This window comes from Nerophis lumbriciformis, linkage group LG28 (assembly GCF_033978685.3).
Source record: "Nerophis lumbriciformis linkage group LG28, RoL_Nlum_v2.1, whole genome shotgun sequence".
NCBI lineage: Eukaryota > Metazoa > Chordata > Actinopteri > Syngnathiformes > Syngnathidae > Nerophis > Nerophis lumbriciformis.
In genome coordinates, this window is record NC_084575.2 from 968,965 (window position 1) to 990,894 (window position 21,930).

The 21,930-nt window shown below is 42.0% G+C and overlaps 2 protein-coding genes and 1 pseudogene across 2 annotated transcripts in view; 2 read left to right on the forward strand and 1 right to left on the reverse strand.

The window, feature by feature from the left end:
• The window catches only part of LOC140680203 (uncharacterized), a 34,849-nt gene extending 24,548 nt beyond the window's left edge, over nt 1-10,301 (forward strand). Inside the window, exon 2 of the mRNA XM_072916648.1 lies at nt 9,182-10,301. Coding sequence (XP_072772749.1) covers nt 9,442-10,065 — 624 coding nt within the window. The 5' untranslated portion in view covers nt 9,182-9,441 and the 3' untranslated portion in view covers nt 10,066-10,301. The remainder of the gene's footprint in view (nt 1-9,181) is intronic.
• The window catches only part of LOC133570631 (uncharacterized), a 682,377-nt gene that overhangs the window by 648,763 nt on the left and 11,684 nt on the right, over nt 1-21,930 (reverse strand). The window lies entirely within an intron of this gene.
• On the forward strand, nt 18,583-18,691 carry LOC133571253 (5S ribosomal RNA; annotated as a pseudogene).

The following is a 21,930-nucleotide window of genomic DNA, read 5'->3' on the forward strand; positions in this document are numbered from 1 at the left end:
CCATGTCACGATACACCGTATATATGTGGATATGTTTAGTCCATGTCACGATACACCGTATATATGCGGATATGTTTAGTCCATGTCACCATACACCATATATATGTGGATATTTTGCCTTAGACTTAAATGAACACTTGATGCATATAATCACAGCAGTATGATGATTCTATGTGTCTACATTAAAACATTCTTCTTCATACTGCATTAATATATGCTACTTTTAAACTTTCATGCAGAGAAGGAAATCACAACTAAGTCAATTTAGCAAAAGTGTATTTATTAAGCAGTTATTAAGCAGTGGCACAAACATTCATGTCATTTCAAAACAGAAAGTGCAAGATTGTCAGAGACATTTTAAAACAAGCTATTAGTGCACTTTTGTGCATGATGTCACTAAGATGACATATCAAAACAACACTAAATTATTTGTACAGAACGCCACTACAATAGTTTAAAACAAATAAGGTGCACTTTTGTGCATGATGTCACACAAGATATTTCAATAAGTGTCAAATAAAAATGAGCTTCATAATAGGAAATCAAATAGTGTATGTCCTTCACTATGTGGTAGGTTCCTGCGGACGTTATCTCCTTCTGTTGTTGACTATTTGTTTCATACGGTGTTGATGTGGAAATGGTTGCTTGGGCATTTTGTGGGTGTGGCACTAAACGGAGATGTTGACATGCAGAGTTTCAGGCACTCTTCATTCTCTAGCGGGTGACTTTTCAAATGATGCTACATTAGCAGTGCTGCTACTTTTTGTAGCAACGCTTTTGCCGCATACTTGTTCACCATCTACCCGCTTGAAGCCAAACCACCGTCAGACGATGGACCCCCTGCTGTTTGTCTTGGGAATGAATTATTCCTTCATTTGTTACCAGATTGGCACCTTCTTTCTCTCGTATTACCACTAGCACCACAGCTAACGTTACCATGCCGCTACCTGTCTGCTCCGTGAGAACGTATGACGTTGCACACGTGACAGTATGTGACGTATGTAAGAAGGTGCGCTTGTTTTATGTCTCTGTGAGAAGAAGAGAGACAAGAAAGAGTGAGAAGAGCCTGTAGTGTAATGCTTGCAGCTAAAAGCAACTGTGTGAGAACGTATACTCCAATATCTCCATATAGTAATTTTCTATATCGCACAGAGACAAACCCACAATATATCCAGTATATTCCATACATCACCCAGCCCTAATTCTAACTCATAAATGTAAATAAAAGTCCACTTGCAATGGAGCCAATGGGAGGTCCTCTATAACCATCCAAAATACACCAACAATACTCCATTTGCATTTTGTGGCTTGAATGTCCACCAAGTGTTAGTTGAGTTGAGTTGACTTGAGTTGAGTTGACTTGACTTGAGTTGAGTTGACTTGACTTGAGTTGAGTGGACTTGAGTTGAGTTGAGTTGAGTTGAGTTTGTTTGGAACATGCAAGCATACAACATGATACATCACACATGCATGCATACAACATGATACATCACACATGCATGCATACAACATGATACATCACACATGCATGCATACAACATGATACATCACACATGCATGCATACAACATGATACATCACACATGCATGCATACAACATGATACATCACACATGTATGCATACAACATGATACATCACACATGCATGCATACAACATGATACATCACACATGCATGCATACAACATGATACATCACACATGCATGCATACAACATGATACATCACACATGCATGCATACAACATGATACATCACACATGCATGCATACAACATGACACATCACACATGCATGCATACAACATGATACATCACACATGCATGCATACAACATGATACATCACACATGCATGCATACAACATGATACATCACACATGCATGCATACAACATGATACATCACACATGCATGCATACAACATGATACATCACACATGCATGCATACAACATGACACATCACACATGCATGCATACAACATGATACATCACACATGCATGCATACAACATGATACATCACACATGCATGCATACAACATGATACATCACACATGCATGCATACAACATGATACATCACACATGCATGCATACAACATGATACATCACACATGCAGGCATACAACATGATACATCACACATGCAGGCATACAACATGATACATCACACATGCAGGCATACAACATGATACATCACACATGCATGCATACAACATGATACATCACACATGCATGCATACAACATGATACATCACACATGCAGGCATACAACATGATACATCACACATGCATGCATACAACATGATACATCACACATGCATGCATACAACATGATACATCACACATGCAGGCATACAACATGATACATCACACATGCAGGCATACAACATGATACATCACACATGCAGGCATACAACATGATACATCACACATGCATGCATACAACATGATACATCACACATGCATGCATACAACATGATACATCACACATGCATGCATACAACATGATACATCACACATGCAGGCATACAACATGATACATCACACATGCAGGCATACAACATGATACATCACACATGCATGCATACAACATGATACATCACACATGCATGCATACAACATGATACATCACACATGCATGCATACAACATGATACATCACACATGCATGCATACAACATGGTACATCACACATGCATGCATACAACATGATACATCACACATGCATGCATACAACATGATACATCACACATGCATACAACATGATACATCACACATGCATGCATACAACATGATGCATCACACATGCATGCATACAACATGATACATCACACGTGCATGCATACAATATGATACATCACACATGCATGCATACAACATGAGACATCACACATGCATGCATACAACATGATACATCACACATGCATGCATACAACATGATACATCACACATGCACGCATACATCATGATACATCACACATGCATGCATACAACATGATACATCACACATGCATGCATACAACATGATACATCACACATGCATGCATACAACATGATACATCACACATGCATGCATACAACGTGATACATCACACATGCATGCATACAACATGATACATCACACATTTATGCATACAACATGATACATCACACATGCATGCATACAACATGATACATCACACATGCATGCATGTATACAACATGATACATCACACATGCATGCATACAACATGATACATCACACATGCATGCATACAACATGATACATCACACATGCATGCATACAACATGATACATCACACATGCATGCATGCATACAACGTGATACATCACACATGCATGCATACAACATGATACATCACACATTTATGCATACAACATGATACATCACACATGCATGCATACAACATGATACATCACACATGCATGCATACAACATGATACATCACACATGCATGCATACAACGTGATACATCACACATGCATGCATACAACATGATACATCACACATGCATGCATGTATACAACATGATTCATCACAATTTCCAGTTTGTCCATTCAACATGTTGGAAAAGGAGTAGGAAGAATCAGAGTTTATTTAATCCTACCCCTTTTCTTTTACATAACAGTTGCTAAAACTTTTGTTCACTTCCTGTTCTCAATGTATTCACAATATACTCCATAAGTAATCACAATAAAAATAAATCAATAATAATGAGTGAAGTAAGTTATATTTCATATGGTGAGATGAGTAAGATGATGTAGAAAATGAATGAAGAATGAAATAAATTGAGAATGTTTATCTTCTTCTTTGTACTTTGTAAACACTTTAAGTGTGAAGAGTTTCTTGAAGTGGATCATATTAGTACATTGTTTGATTGCTTTGCTTCATCCATTCCATCATTTAATTCCACATACTGATATACTGAAGGTCTTAAGTGTTGTACGTGCATACAAATGTTTTAAATTACATTTTTCTCTAAGATTATATTTCTCCTCATTTGTTGAGAATTGTTGTACATTCTTGGCTAGCAGGTTATAGTTTGCTTTGTGTATCATTTTAGCTGTTTGCAAATTCACTATGTGGTGTATGTTTTGTATATGAGATTTCCAGTTCATTTTATCATCTATTAATACTCCCAACAATCTGGTTTCTTTTACCCTTTCAATGTCTAATCCGTCTATTTGTATTTGTGTAAGATGCTTTTTTCTACTGTTACCAAATAGCATTATTTTAGTTTTACTGAGACTCAAAGATAGTCTGTTTTGGTCAAAGCATCTTTTTAATGTGTTCATTTCTTCTGTTATTATTTGTATTATCTTCTGTGTGTTCTTTCCTGAACAGAAAGCAGTTGTGTCGTCTGCAAATAAAACTAACTTTAAGTCCTTTGTAACTTTACAAATGTGGTTTATATAAAGATGAAACAATCTTGGTCCCAGTATTGATCCCTGGGGTACACTACATGATATATCTAGCTGTGTTGACATATTTTCACCCATTTTCACATATTGCTTCCTGTTGGTTAAATAGCTTCTTACCCAGTTCAAGACCAAACCTCTGATGCCATATCCTTCTAGTTTTGTTATTAAAATATCATGATTAATTGTCTCCTCTCTGAGCTGCCACCTTACCGTGGTAGAGGAGTTTGCGTGTCCCAATGATCCTAGGAGCTATGTTGTCCGGGGGTTTCTATGCCCCCTGGTAGGGCCTCCCAAGGCAAACTGGTCCTAGGTGAGGTATCAGACAAAGAGCAGCTCGAAGACCTCGATGAAGAACACAAACGAAGGAACCAGATTTCCCTCGCTCGGACGCGGGTCACCGGGGCCCCCCTCTGGAGCCAGGCCCGGAGGTGGGGCACAATGGCGAGCGCCTGGTGGCCGGGCCTGTCCCCATGGGGCCCGGCCGGGCACAGCCCGAAGAGGCAACGTGGGTCCCCCCTCCAATGGGCTCACCACCCATAGCAGGGGCCATAGAGGTCGGGTGCAGTGTGAGCTGGGCGGCAGCCGAGGGCAGGGCACTTGGCGGTCCGATCCTCGGCTACATAAGCTGGCTCTTGGGACGTGGAACGTCACTTCGCTGGGGGGGAAGGAGCCTGAGCTAGTGCGTGAGGTGGAGAAGTTCCGGCTTGATATAGTTGGACTCACTTCGACGCACAGCAAGGGCTCTGGAACCACTTCTCTTGAGAGGGGCTGGACTCTCTTCCACTCTGGCGTTGCCGGCAGTGAGAGGCGATGGGCTGGGGTGGCAATTCTTGTTGCCCCTCGGCTCAAAGCCTGCACGTTGGAGTTCAACCCGGTGGACGAGAGGGTAGCTTCCCTCCGCCTTCGGGTGGGGGGACGGGTCCTGACTGTTGTTTGCGTTTACGCGCCAAGCGGCAGCTCAAGAGTACCCACCCTTTTTGGATTCACTCGAGGGAGTACTGGAGAGTGCTCCCCCGGGTGATTCCCTCGTTCTACTGGGGGACTTCAACGCTCATGTTGGCAGTGACAGTGAAACCTGGAGAGGTGTGATTGGGAAGAATGGCCGCCCGGATCTGAACCCGAGTGGTGTTCTGTTATTAGACTTTTGTGCTCGTCACAGATTGTCGATAACAAACACCATGTTCAAACATAAGGGTGTCCATATGTGCACTTGGCACCAGGACACCCTAGGCCGCAGTCCCATGATCGACTTTGCAGTTGTGTCATCGGATTTGCGGTCTCATGTTTTGGACACTCGGGTGAAGAGAGGGGCGGAGCTTTCTACCGATCATCACCTGGTGGTGAGTTGGCTGCGATGGTGGGGGAGGATGCCGGACAGACCTGGCAGGCCCAAACGCATTGTGAGGGTTTGCTGGGAACGCCTGGCAGAGTCTCCTGTCAGAGAGAGTTTCAATTCCCACCTCCGGAAGAACTTTGAACATGTCATGAGGGAGGTGCTGGACATTGAGTCCGAGTGGACGATGTTCCGTACCTCTGTTGTCGAGGCGGCCGATTGGAGCTGTGGCCGCAAGGTAGTTGGTGCCTGTCGTGGCGGTAATCCTAGAACCCGTTGGTGGACGCCGGCGGTGAGGGATGCCGTCAGGCTGAAGAAGGAGTCCTATCGGGTTCTTTTGGCTCATGGGACTCCTGAGGCAGCAGATAGGTACCGACAGGCCAAGCGGTGTGCGGCTTCAGCGGTCGCGGAGGCAAAAACTCGGACATGGGAGGAGTTCGGGGAGGCCATGGAAAAAGACTTCCGGACGGCTTCGAAGCAATTCTGGACCACCATCCGCCGCCTCAGCAAGGGGAAGCGGTGCAGTGTCAACACCGTGTATGGTAGGGATGGTGCTCTGCTGACCTCGACTGCGGATGTTGTGGATCGGTGGAGAGAATACTTCGAAGACCTCCTCAATCCTACCAGCACGTCTTCCTATGAGGAAGCAGGGCCTGGGGAATCTGTGGTGGGCTCTCCTATTTCTGGGGCTGAGGTTGCCGAGGTAGTTAAAAAGCTCCTCGGTGGCAAGGCCCCGGGGGTGGATGAGATCCGCCCGGAGTTCCTTAAGGCTCTGGATGTTGTGGGGCTGTCTTGGTTGACAAGACTCTGCAACATCGCATGGTCATCGGGGGCGGTACCTCTGGATTGGCAGACCGGGTGGTGGTTCCTCTCTTTAAGAAGGGGAACCGGAGGGTGTGTTCCAACTATCGTGGGATCACACTCCTCAGCCTTCCCGGTAAGGTCTATTCGGGTGTACTGGAGAGGAGGCTACGCCGGATAGTCGAACCTCGGATTCAGGAGGAACAGTGTGGTTTTCGTCCTGGTCGTGGAACTGTGGACCAGCTCTATACTCTCGGCAGGGTCCTTGAGGGTGCATGGGAGTTTGCCCAACCAGTCTACATGTGCTTTGTGGACTTGGAGAAGGCATTCGACCGTGTACCCCGGGAAGTCCTGTGGGGAGTGCTCAGAGAGTATGGGGTAACGGACTGTCTTATTGTGGCAGTTCGCTCCCTGTATAATCAGTGTCAGAGCTTGGTCCGCATTGCCGGCAGTAAGTCGGACACGTTTCCAGTGAGGGTTGGACTCCGCCAAGGCTGCCCTTTGTCACCGATTCTGTTCATAACCTTTATGGACAGAATTTCTAGGCGCAGTCAGGGCGTTGAGGGGATCTGGTTTGGTGGCTGCAGGATTAGGTCTCTGCTATTTGCAGATGATGTGGTCCTGATGGCTTCCTCCGGCCAAGATCTTCAGCTCTCACTGGATCGGTTCGCAGCCGAGTGTGAAGCGACTGGGATGGGAATCAGCACCTCCAAGTCCGAGTCCATGGTTCTCTCCCGGAAAAGGGTGGAGTGCCATCTCCGGGTTGGGGAGGAGATCTTGCCCCAAGTGGAGGAGTTCAAGTACCTCGGAGTCTTGTTCACGAGTGGGGCAAGAGTGGATCGTGAGATCGACAGGCGGATCGGTGCGGCGTCTTCAGTAATGCGGACGCTGTATCAATCCGTTGTGGTGAAGAAGGAGCTGAGCCGGAAGGCAAAGCTCTCGATTTACCGGTCGATCTACGTTCCCATCCTCACCTATGGTCATGAGCTTTGGGTCATGACCGAAAGGACAAGATCACGGGTACAAGCGGCCGAAATGAGTTTCCTCCGCCGAGTGGCGGGGCTCTCCCTTAGAGATAGGGTGAGAAGCTCTGTCATTCGGGGGGAGCTCAAAGTAAAGCCTCTGCTCCTCCACATCGAGAGGAGCCAGATGAGGTGGTTCGGGCATCTGGTCAGGATGCCACCCGAACGCCTCCCTAGGAAGGTGTTTCGGGCACGTCCGACCGGTAGGAGGCCACGGGGAAGACCCAGGACACGCTGGGAAGACTATCTCTCCCGGCTGGCCTGGGAACGCCTCGGGATCCCCCGGGAGGAGCTGGACGAAGTGACTGGGGAGAGGGAGGTCTGGGCTTCCCTGCTTAAGCTGCTGCCCCCGCGACCTGACCTCGGATAAGCGGAAGAAGATGGATGGATGGATGATTAATTGTGTCAAATGCTTTAATTAAGTCCATGAATACTGCGGCCGCACATTCTTTACCATCAATTGCATTGCTCATTTCCTCTGTTATTTGGATTAATGCTATCCATGTTGACATATTTGCTGTGAATTCTGGTGTGTAGTTAGTAAACTGGTGTATGTCTCCATTCTTATAAATTGGTACGACTTTTGCAATTTTCATTTCGTGAGGGAATTTGCGGGTTAGAAATGATACGTTGCTGATATATGTCAGAGGTTCTGAAATGTCTTTTATAACCTTTTTTATGGTTACCATATCTATTCCATGACAGTCGGTTGAGGTCTTGGATTTACAATGTTTTACAATTTTGATTATTTCTTCTTTTGTCACGTTCTTAAGAAACATGGAATTGGGATTTCTGTCTATGAGCTCACTCAAGTCCTCAACTGATCCATCATCTGCATTTGGAAATCTTTGTTCCACATTTGTTCCGATATTAACAAAGTAATCATTAAAACGTTCAACTATTTGGTTCATATTGTCATTTTTTGTATTTCCATGTAGAAAGTACTGGGGGTAATCTTTCTTAGCAGCATTATTTTTAATGATGCTATTTAGGATGCCCCATGTTGCTCTCATGTTGTTTCTGTTCTTCTTTAATAATTGTCTGTAGTATTCCTTCTTACATGTTCCTAGTATACCAATTAGATTGTTTTTATATTTATTATACTTATTTTCTGCCTCTATAGATGTCTGTGTTATTAATATTCCATATAATGTCTTTTTTTTGTGACAAGCATTTTTCAGTCCTTTTGTCATCCATGGTTGGTTGTTTTTCTTTTGCTTCTTACTAACTTCTTTCCATGGACAACATAAACATTGATATTATACATGTGGGCCAATATATATAAAATATATATATAAAATATATATATATATATATATATATATATATATATATATATATATATATATATATATATATATATATATATATATATATAAATGCTGTTAAATGTAGCTTTGATGTGGCAAGCTACTTTTGCAGTGTAGCTTGTAGTGTAGCGTGCTACAATTCTCTGAGGACAGCTTAACTACATTTAATTGAGAGCAACTTGTAGCTTAGCTTACTACATTGTCCAGGTAGCTTGCCCATCACTGTCTATTTGGCCTAGCTCACATGTCAATAGTTTGAATACTGCAAACTTCAAAAGAGTAACACCTCATTTGTTCTGCAGACGTCCAGCGGGTGTCAGCGGGGAGTCATGAAGAGGAGTGGCACACCAGTGTGGGACAGAAGGAGCTACAGGCCCCCTCCCACATTAAAGAGGAGCAGCTTCATGATGAAGATGAAGCTCAGTCCTTACAGCTTCATCACAGTCAAAGTGAGGAGAACAGAGGGGCGGAGCTTGTAAGTCAACACATCACAGAAGCTGATGGAGAGCATTGTGAAGATATCAAGTCAGAACCAGACAGCATCTTTGCTCCACTGTCAGACATGGACCACATGATATCAGACTCTTCTGATCACAGTGACCACATCCAAAAACCTTTGGAGAGTAAAAATGACTCTAAAGGTGATATGAGACATCACACTAACAACAAACACTTTGACTGCTCTGAATGTGGGAAATCATTTAGACAGAAGAGTGATTGTACAAGACACATGAGAACACATACTGGAGAGAAACCTTTTACTTGCTCTGTTTGTAAGAAGATTTTTTCTAGAAAGCCACACATGACCAGACACATGAGAACACACACTGGGGAGAAACCTTTTACTTGCTCTGTTTGTAAGAAGAGTTTCTCCACAAAGCCACACATGACCAGACACATGAGGACACACACTGGGGAGAAACCTTTTACTTGCTCTGTTTGTAAGAAGAGTTTCTCCACAAAGCTTACCATGATATTACACATGAGAACACACACTGGAGAGAAACCTTTTACTTGCTCTATTTGTAAGAGGAGTTTCTCCACAAAGCAAACCATGACCACACACATGACAATACACACTGGAGAGAAACCGTTTAGTTGCACTGTGTGTGATAAGATGTTCAGGTTTAAGAAGCAGGTGAGTAAACACAAGTGTGTAACAGTCATGGAAGCTGCAGGGATGTAAAAACAGTTAAACAGTGATTGTGCTAAATGTAGTTTAAAAACACAGCATGTTTAATATGAATGTATATTTGATGTTGTATGTAGTGCTTCTCATTTTCTAGTCTTATATGTTGTCCTGTACTTACTTTTTAAGTTGTGTGCATGTATTGAATATTAAATATGTAGCTACTATTTTTTTTGTGTCATTGTTAAAGAGAGGACATCTTATTATTTTCTTTTGGTTTTTTTTCTACACATTTTTTCCATTGCATTTTATTGATGTTATTATCCAACTAAATGTATGAATGAATAAAATGGTTAACAAAATGTGGACTCTGGTAGATTAGCAGGATTGTTACATCATGGATGTTAACTACTGCAAAACATCAACAAAGAAGAAAAATGCTGAAGTTAGCAACACATCACTGAACTTTAGAGCCATCGTGAGTGGAGTTGCTTGTTTTTATTGCTGCATTTGTACTTATTTCACCTCACATCTTCACTTTTAATCCTAAAGTCTTCTTCACATATATTGTTGTAGGCTTCTAACATTTATGTTTCTGATGTGTGTGTGTAGTCTGTGGAAAGGGTTGTTGTCCCTTGTGGATCCAATTGTTCACTTGCACAGATACATCTTCATCATCATCATCATCATCATCATCACCGGCCCAATACTGGACGAAACCTTAGCATTAATGTTTTAATATAAGTGCGACCTCATTATTCCTTGATAATAAGACTAAAAATACAGATTTAAGCACTGTATTAGAGTGCCTCTTGTAGTACTCCGACTCGCCACAATGACAAGTGGGGGCGATCATGAGCTAGCAGATGCATGTTGCTATCATGTTTTATCAGCGAGGAAGACAGCATTTGTGTTTACTTTTTGTCAGATCCAAGTTTTAATGCTCTGCTGAATAAATGAATCACTATGGCTGCCAATATGAAGGATTATTTATATATTTAAGATCAAATACTTCTCTTAACAGGTAGAAAAATGACTCCACAATGAAAATGAAACAGCAGCAAGACTCAGTAAATATGTTATTAATTGACTAATTAATAAACTATAAAGAGTAACATGACAGTGGATATTTCACAAGAGTTGACTAAAAAGTGTAAAAAGGGAATGCTACATAAAATGCTTAACATAGACTGATACTGATACTGTGTAATCATTTATTTGTCCTAACATTATTTTGGGATATAAATTGATGTCCCCCCAATGTTAAACTCATTTCTACGCTCACTGTGTGAAGACTAGAGGTTAATGTACTAATAAAATAAAAAGATGTAGCACAAATGATGTGTATATATGTTAGCCAATAACAAGTCCGTCTGTAAGGCACACAAACACATTTATTCAACATCGTTATGATGTAACATGGAAGATGCTAACGTTAAGCTAACTAGCGAGGTGATGCTGTGAAGAGCTGCTCCGCAAAGTTGGCATACAACCAAAACATACTTTAAAATGTTATTATTAATGTTCACTTTCAATGTATTTATTTGGAACATGTCAAAACTTTACAAGCACAACTTTTGCTCAAGTGATCAAGCGTCCAACATGAGTGGAAGAAGCAGAGCTTGTCTGGTCCCCCCCAGTGTAAAAACTAAATGCTTGTCTGGTCCCCCCCAGTGTAAAAACTAAATGCTTTTCTGGTCCCCCCCAGTGTAAAAACTAAATGCTTATCTGGTCCCCCCCAGTGTAAAAAGTAAATGTTTGTCTGGTCCCCCCCAGTGTAAAAAGTAAATGCCACTCAATGATGTGTTGAGTTGAGTTGAGTGTATTTATTTCTATGTGACATTTAAAACAAGCTCAGTTGGCCAAAGTGCTGTACAGACATAAGACATAAGGTGCACATAGTGTCACATTAACATGGTAACACAGGAGGATGAATACAATACAATAGTAAAATATACCTTAAAAGAAGTGCAGAATATATCACCCAAAATACTAACATGTAATAAATTAATAAAAAAGGATAAAACAAGAAATAAAAAAACAAAACAAGACATCCTGCCTAACTGGATTTGAACGCCAGTACCGAGTCAGCATTTTTAAAGCTTTTTAATGACATCCTTGGAGCAACAGATTTAGGTGATCATGTGATTTTAGTTTTACTGGATCTAACAGCAGCATTTGATACGGTGGACCATAATATTTGAATGATCCGCCTACAGCATCAAGTGGGCATCTGTGGTACTGCTTTGAGTTGGCTGAAGTCATATTTGACTAACAGGACCTTCTCTGTAAATGTTGCTGGTTCTGAATCCTCTGTTGCTCCCTTGACATGTGGCCTCCCACAGGGCTCAGTTTTAGGACCACTTCTCTTTTCTATTTATTTACTTCCCCTGGGCTCATTCCTAAGAAAGCATGATATTTATTTTCATTGTTATGCCGATGACACACACATTTATTTTCCGTTAAAGAGAAATCATGCCTCTTCAATGCAGACACTACTTGATTGTCTTGATGATATCAAGGCCTGGATGGCCCTAAACTTCTTACATTTCAATGAAAAGAAGACAGAAGTAATAGTGTTTGGACCTAGTGGTACCTGTGAGCTCCCCCCTGTTGACTTTGGCCCCTTGGCTTTGCACGTTAAGACCATGGTCACCAACCTGGGCTTTGGTATTGACACTGATTTTAAATTGTAGCGTCAGATTGGCACAGTGGTGAAAGACAACTTTTTTTGTATTTACGTCAGCTGGCCAAGGTTAAAAACCTTCTTTCTAGGCAACAGTTAGAGACAGTAATCCATGCCTTTATCTCATCTGGGCTGGATTACTGTAACTCTTTGTATTTTGGAATGAGTCAGTCCTCCCTCTCACGTCTGCAGTTGCTCCAAAATGCAGCTGCCCGACTTTTAACTAACACAAGAAAAAGAGAGCACATTACTCCTGTTTTAGCCTCCCTCCACTGTGTCTTTTACAGTCCATTTTAAAATCATCTTACTCATTTTTAAATCCTTACGTGGTCTTGCCCCACCGTACCTCTCTGAGCTGCTCCACCTCTATGCCCCCACCCGCTCCCTCAGGTCAGCTGATCAGCTGATCCTGGAGGTACCCAAATCAAAGCGCAAGCTCAGAGGGGACAGAGCCTTCTCTGTTGCGGGTCCCAAACTCTGGAACCATCTCCCTTTCCATGTGAGACAGGCCCCTTCTTTGGCTACTTTTAAAGGCCTACTATTTAAACGGGGATAGCAGGTCTATGTGTCATACTTGATCATTTCGCGATATTGCCATATTTTTGCTGAAAGGATTTAGTATACAACAACGACGATAAAGTTCGCAACTTTTGGTCCCTGATAAAAAAAACCTTGCCTGTACCGGAAGTAGCGTGACGTCACAGGTTGAAAGGCTCCTCACATCTGCACATTGTTTACACCAGCAGCGAGAGTGATTTGGACCGAGAAAGCGACGATTACCCCATTAATTTGAGCCAGGATGAAAGATTTGTGGATGAGGAAAGTGAGAGTGAAGGATTAGAGTGCAGTGCAGGACGTATCTTTTTTCGCTCTGACCGTAACTTAGGTACAATTAAGGGCTCATTGGATTCCACACTCTCTCCTTTTCCTATTGTGGATCACGGATTTGTATTTTAAACCACCTCGGATACTATATCCTCTTGAAAATGAGAGTCGAGAACGCGAAATGGACATTCACAGTGACTTTTATCTCCACGACAATACATCGGCGAAGCACTTTATTCACAGGGCTAACGTGATAGCATCGTGCTTAACTGCAGATAGAAACAAAAGAAATAAGCCCCTGACTGGAAGGATAGACAGAATATCAACAATACTACCAAACTCTGGACCTGTAACCACACGGTTAATGCTGTGCCGCCTGTCGAAGCCTAGCAATGCTGTTGCTAACGACGCCATTGAAGCTAACTTAGCTACGGGACCTCGACAGAGCTATGCTAAAAACATTAGCTCTTCACCTACGCCAACCCATCAACACCCGTGCTCACCTGCGTTCCAGCGATCAACGGCGCGACGAAGGACTTCACCCGATCATCGATGCGGTCGGCGGCCCGGAGACGGAGGAAGTCAACCCAGACAGGTGAGGACAGCGGTGCGGTGGACAGCGTTGTATCTTTCGACGACACCCCGGCCGCCATCAGAGTCGGCAAGAAACATATTTTTCCCCAAAGTTACGTACGTGACATGCACATAGCGACACGCACGTACGGGCAAGCGATCAAATGTTTGGAAGCCAAAGCTGTAGTCATGGTAGCGCGTCTGCTATCCAAGTCAAAGTCCTCCTGGTTGTGTTGCTGCAGCCACCGCTAATACACGATCCCACCTACAGCTTTCTTCTTTGCTGTCTCCATTGTTCATAGAACAAATTGCAAAAGATTCACCAACACAGATGTCCAGAATACTGTGGAATTTTGCAATGAAAACAGAGCTGTTTGTATTGGATACAATGGTGTCCGAATACTTCCGCTTCAACCCTTGACGTCACGCGCAAACGTCATCATACCGAGACATTTTCAGCCGGAACTTTCCCGGGAAATTTAAAATTGCACTTTATAAGTTAACCCGGCCGTATTGGCATGTGTTGCAATGTTAAGATTTCATCATTGATATATAAACTATCAGACTGGTAGTAGTGGCTTTCAGTAGGCCTTTAAGAACCTTCTTAAAACCCATTTTTATTCACTGGCTTTTAAACCAGCATGAGATTTTAAACTGTTTTTAACTTTTTTAACTGTTTTTAACTTTTTAACTGCTTTTTATCTAACAAATTGTTCTTAGGATAATTTGTATTTGCTTTTTCAATGTGTATATTACTTCTGTTTTAAATGTTATTTTTTTCTGTGCTTTGCCTCTATTTCTTTGTGGTGTTCAGCCCTTTGTTCTTCAACTGTGCTTCTTTTTAAAGGACTTTATAAATAAAGTTCAATGGTATGGTATATTTCTAATGGTATCTCCTATTTCTGGGGCTGAGGTTGCTGATGTAGCTCCTCGGTGGCAGGGCCCCGGGGGTAGATGAGATCCGCCCGGAGTTCCTTAAGGCTCTGGATGCTGTGGGGCTGTCTTGGTTGACAAGACTCTGCAGCATCGCGTGGACATCGGGGGCGGTACCACTGGATTGGCAGACCGGGGTGGTGGTTCCTCTCTTTAAGAAGGGGAACCGGAGGGTGTGTTCTAACTATCGTGGGATCACACTCATCAGCTTTCCCGGTAAGGTCTATTCAGGTGTACTGGAGAGGAGGCTACGCCGGATAGTCAAACCTCAGATTCAGGAGGAACAGTGTGGTTTCCGTCTTGGTCGTGGAACTGTGGACCAGCTCTATACTCTCGGCAGGGTCCTTGAGGGTGCATGGGAGTTTGCCCAACCAGTCTACATGTGCTTTGTGGACTTGGAGAAGGCATTCGACCGTGTCCCTTGGGAGGTCCTGTGGGGACTGCTCAGAGAGTATGGGGTATCGGACTGTCTGATTGTGGCGGTCCGCTCCCTGTATGATCAGTGCCAGAGCTTGGTCCGCATTGCCGGTAGTAAGTCGGACACGTTTCCAGTGAGGGTTGGACTCCGCCAAGGCTGCCCTTTGTCACCCATTCTGCTCATAACTTTTATGGACAGAATTTCTAGGCGCAGTCAAGGCGTTGAGGGGATCTGGTTTGGTGGCTGCAGGATTAGGTCTCTGCTTTTTGCAGATGATGTGGTCCTGATGGCTTCATCTGGCCAGGATCTTCAGCTCTCACTGGATCGGTTCGCAGCTGTGTGAAGCGACTGGGATGAGAATCAGCACCTCCAAGTCCGAGTCCATGGTTCTCGCCCGGAAAAGGGTGGAGTGCCATCTCCGGGTTGGGGAGGAGATCTTGCTCCAAGTGGAGGAGTTCAAGTACCTCGGAGTCTTGTTCACGAGTGAGGGAAGAGTAGATCGTGAGATCGACAGGCGGATCGGTGCGGCGTCTTCAGTAATGCGGATGCTGTATCGATCCGTTGTGGTGAAGAAGGAGCTGAGCCGGAAGGCAAAGCTCTCAATTTACCGGTCGATCTACGTTCCCATCCTCACCTATGGTCATGAGCTTTGGGTTATGACCGAAAGGACAAGATCACGGGTACAAGCGGCCGAAATGAGTTTCCTCCGCCGGGTGGCGGGGCTCTCCCTTAGAGATAGGGTGAGAAGCTCTGTCATCCGGGGGGAGCTCAAAGTAAAGCCGCTGCTCCTCCACATGGAGAGGAGCCAGATGAGGTGGTTCGGGCATCTGGTCAGGATGACACCCGAACGCCTCCCTAGGGAGGTGTTTAGGGCACGTCGGACCGGTAGGAAGCCGCGGGGAAGACCCAGGACACGTTGGGAAGACTATGTCTCCCGGCTGGCCTGGGAACGTCTCCGGGTCCCACAGGAAGAGCTGGACGAAGTGGCTGGGGAGAGGGAAGTCTGGGCTTCCCTGCTTAGGCTGCTGCCCCCGCGACCCGACCTCGGCTAAGCGGAAGAAGATGGATGGATGGATGGATGGTATGGTATATATATATCTGTACATATAATATACTGTACACATATTATGTATATATTCGTATATATGTTAGATTTTTTATCGCTATATTAGTCTATTTATACCTGCATTGTCCTTTCCATCCTTACACTTTCCATCATTGTAACTGAGCTACTGTGTTGAACAATTTCCCTTGTGGATCATTAAAGTTTGTCTAAGTCTAAGTCTAAGTATGGTATATCATGTCATGTAATATGACTTCAACATTATTTATGTTAATATTAGACTTTGTTTGTAAACCAGTTCTACTTCTGACTATTTATTTTATTTTGTATTGAACAATTAAACATACATAAACAATGTACAGACACATTAAGGTACTTTCAATACAATATGAGTCAATGTTTTTCAATATTTTACTCAGCAATATAAAACACATCACATTAAATACAATCCTCCTACAAACAAAACATGTTAAAGAAAGTCAAACGAATAAGATTAAAATAAAAATATATATAAATGAATAATAAACTTGTGCTTATTTAAAACCACTTAAATAATTCCAATAAATATAATCATTTAAGGGCTTTTTCTATTTTGTACAATCTTCCAAGATTGAATTAATAAAATGAAATCATTAACACAATGTGAGAATTAGTATTTCACTTCAAGAAAGAGACTTTTGTGTATGAGAGCAAATGTTTCACACTTTTTAAAAATGATAGAAATTCACGACACGATCGATCAACGCATGCGCGAAGAGGACGTCACTTCCTGGACTTTTTTTTATGACAGATCTCCTGCGACAACACGCTCTGTGATATTTGAATGTTTTGTATAAAAATATATTACCTAAGAGTAAAAGGGAAGAACAATAAGAACACGTGGAAGGGTAAATTTAAAAGAATCAGGCAGTAATATCGCTACAATTTCTACCACTTTCACTCTTGTCATTGCAATCAGGGCCGGCCCGTGGCATAGGCCGTATAGGCAAATGCTAAGGGCGCCGTCCATCAGGGGGCGCCACGCCAGTGCCACAAATGTTGGAGAAAAAAAAAAAAAAGAAAAAAAAAGTTGGTATTATTATTTCTAAATACAAAAAATAATCCCACGTTAATTAAAATGCAAAGTAAAGCCTATTTAATAGAAATATTATTTGTTACAACATTACGCCTCCCCCTCTCCCTTCCCGTATCATGACTCTTTTTGGACGTCACCACATCAAAAAATCAACACAAGATGTCAAAACGGTCAAAACTGTCAGGTGCCCAGGGAAGAAAAAAGAGAAAAGAAGAGGAGTAGAAACGAGAAAAGACAGAGGTAGCAAGTAGGTAACGTTAGCCTACATGAAATGATTTGTCTGTTACAGAATGTGATAGTAGCTGGCTTTTTAGCATTAAGCTAATGTTACATGATTCGGCAATTGCTAATCAATAAATAGCTAGTTCTGTTTTAACGTCGGGTTAATATTGTGGAGGGGGCTAAATTGTTATGGAAAATAATAATGTAACGTTAGGTAATTACAGTACTCACCTTACATTCCTCAGGGACATTTGTATTAGATCTTTTAAGCAGGTGTTTTTTGTTTACATTGTTATTGCCTTCTGGTTAGCTCATGTTTGCCCTGCAGGTAATAGTCACTTGTCCACCCCTTTATATATTAGGTATAGTTGTAAGTAAAAAAAAAAGGTCAAAGACAAAGCTATTCGGTTTCTTGTGAGTATATACACTTCACTGCCGATGTGGGGGGGCGCCACCTAAAATCTTGCCTAGGGCGCCAGATTGGTTAGGGCCGGGCCTGGGTACAACTATTTCAACATTCTGAAAATAAAAATAAACTTGTACATTTTCAAAACAAAGACATACAACTTATTTTGGTAAATAAACAGTAGCTTATATGACCCCTTTAAATCATAAGTTGCCTGATCAGAGCGAGACGAGTCGTGGCTCCTCAGCTTCATGCAGGACGGAGTGGTGGTAGGAGGCGTGGGCGAGGTAAGGGACAAGCGGTAGAAAATGGATGTCTCTCACCCCGTCTGTGAGAGTTTGATTTAAAAAGGTTGGTCTTACCTCGTCTTTCGGCTTCCGGCCATACTACCCTGAACACGCCCGATCTCGGAAGCTAAGCAGGGTCGGGCCTGGTTAGTACTTGGATGGGAGACCGCCTGGGAATACCAGGTGCTGTAAGCTTTTACACTCACGCCAGAGGGCGCTGTTTCTCACTTCTTGCAAAAAAAAAAAACAACGGTTTTTATTTCACTTTCAGTTTTACAAAAACACATGTCATTTTATAAATTCACCAGTCACAGATTGTCCGTCAATATGTTATAAATAAATGGGTTGCTTTTCTACCTTCAAGGTACTCAAAGCGCTTTGACACTACTTCCACATTTACCCATTCACACACACATTCACACACTGATGGAGGGAGCTGCCATGCAAGGCGCTAACCAGCACCCATCAGGAGCAAGGGTGAAGTGTCTTGCTCAGGACACAACGGACATGACGAGGTTGGTACTAGGTGGGGATTGAACCAGGGACCCTTGGGTCGCGCACGGCCATTCCACTGCGCCACGCCGTTCAACACCAGGTTGGCAATATAACAATATAACAATGTATCATAATTAATACACAATATGAGAATGTGTGCTGTATAAATGAATGAATGAATTACTTAATTTAATTAGAACACAACATGAGCAAAATCATGACAATACATATCAAGGGATTACCTAAACTGATGTGTTGTGTTAATTTAGTAATGTTAAAGTGTAGTTGTTATTGATTGTTTTATTTCATTTATAATGAATTGAACACGAATAGAAGACCAAATGTGACAGATTTTGCTAATGTATTGTGTTAATTAAGTAATATAAAATATTTGACAATGATTTACGTCGATTGCTTTATTTTATTTCCAAAAGTTTAGACCCAAAATTAAAAGGCATACAAGAGCCCAGGTATTTAAAAAGCATTAGTTTGCATTTATCTTGAAGGATGAATAAAGGCAGCTAGAACATGTTCAAATTTGGGTTGTCCCGATCCGATATTTGGATCGAATCGGCCGCCGATATTTGCCAAAAAATGTGTATCGGCAAGGCATGGGAAAATGCCGATCCAGATTCAGTTTTTAAAAAAATTCCAGCCCGTGTTTTCCAACGCACCGATTTAAATAATACATTCCACTTTTCTGCTGCTCCCTAATTTCTGTTCTGAATTTTCCAGCACACCTTCAACACATCCACAGGTCTGTGTCCTAACCGGAAGCGGATGCTGGTTCATGGTTCCGAAAGGCGAGCGGAAGTTACCGGTAAAATGCCAGCTGTGTGGGATTATTTTACCCTACAAAACGAAAAAGATGAAGAGGTGGAGTGCAAAACATGCCACAATAAAGTCAAGCGTGGTGGTAAAGTTGTAAGACATTTTAATACAACAAATCTGATCAAGCAGTTAGCGAAATACCACCGTAAAGAATATGAAGAATTTCTAAAGAAAACTGAGGAAAAGAAAAAGAAAGGTCCTACCCAACTAACTCTGACAGAAACTTTCGCAAGCGTGACATACTGCCACTGAACAGTGCTAAAGCCCAGGGGATAACTAGAACATACTGCCACTGAACAGTGCTAAAGCCCAGGGGATAACTAGAACATACTGCCACTGAACAGTGCTAAAGCCCAGGGGATAACTAGAACATACTGCCACTGAACAGTGCTAAAGCCCAGGGGATAACTAGAACATACTGCTACTGAACAGTGCTAAAGCCCAGGGGATAACTAGAACATACTGCTACTGAACAGTGCTAAAGCCCAGGGGATAACTAGAACATACTGCTACTGAACAGTGCTAAAGCCCAGGGGATAACTAGAACATACTGCCACTGAACAGTGCTAAAGCCCAGGGGATAACTAGAATCATTGGCGAGGAAATAATTCTGGATGATGAGCCGCTATCTCTCGGGAGTAAAGTGGAATTTCGAGGCACCATCCAACACCTTGAACCACGGTACAACATGCCCAGCGGTCATTACATCCCTGAGAAAACAATCCCCCAGATTCATGAAGATGTTAGAGATTACATTGCCAAACAAGTAGAGAGTGCAAATGCTCTTAGTTTCACAACCGATATATGGAGCTGTGATCACAGTCCTTTATCATTATTAAGTTTAACTGCACACTTACACTTGTTCAAGAGCAAGTTTGATGCTGAGTTATAAACATTTTATCCCATTCAGGTTGTTTGTGCGTTTTGCTTTTTTTAAATAATGTTTACAGCATTATTTGCACTTTATACTGTTCACTTTTTTACTGTTCAATGATGCCATTTCTGTTTGTCATGTATCATTTTGTCTATTTTGTGTTTATCCTTGAATAAACAGGTCAGTTTCTTGTTACCAACCATTGTGTATTATTCAAACTCCCCTAATTCAGCTGGCTAGTTGTTATCAAGAGTACTAAAACCCTTTTCAACATGAATCTGACAACGAAGTAGGCTAAAAAACTATAAACTTTAATACATGCTCGGATAGGCCAGTACCGCCAGTATCGAAATCGGATCGGAAGTGCAAAAACAACATCGGTATCGGATTGGAAGTGCAAAAACCTGGATCGGGACATCCCTAGTTCAAATCATGTTTTTCAGACTGCTCGCCTGAAAAATGTGTCTGCACCTGGACCTGAAAAATACTGCTGACATAAAAAATACTCATAAAAAACAAAACAAAAAAAGTGTAATAAAAGAGCATACAGGTGAAATGTAATAAGAAAAAGTTGCAATGTTGACTCTTATAACAGAAAGCTGTCAGGCAGGCTGTTTTTAGCTGCATAAAACAAAAACAAAAATAAACAAATATAAAAACGTATAATTGGCAATCGTCGATTGCTTTATTTTATTTCTAAAAGCTAAGAATAATGAATCAAAATAATGTTATGAATTATCGACTTATAAAAGGCTTCAATTACTACACATCAAATATTTCACTTTGAAATATTTTTTGGGGGAAAATATATGAATTTTTTGTATATATATATATATATATATATATATATATTTATATATATATATATATATATATATATATATATATATATATAATAGTCGCAGGCTTTTATTACGATATTTTGTCTTTTTTTTGTTTTTGTTTTTTTATTTATTCTATAAACCTTTATTTATAAACTGCAACATTTACAAACAATCGAGAAATAATAATAATCAAAAGTACAAAAACAGTACAAATCAGCGCCAGGGGGTTAACTCCATAAAGTAACTAAAATAGATTGCAAAAATAAAATTATATATATAACAAAATGCAAAGCCATAGGCTCACACAAGTTCAGTAAATAACTGAAATGTGGAACACAGCATCATCGTTTTGCTTGTTAGAGAGCACCTTCTTTGGCCCCATGTTGATCTTGGCTGTCGCAGGTGTTCAC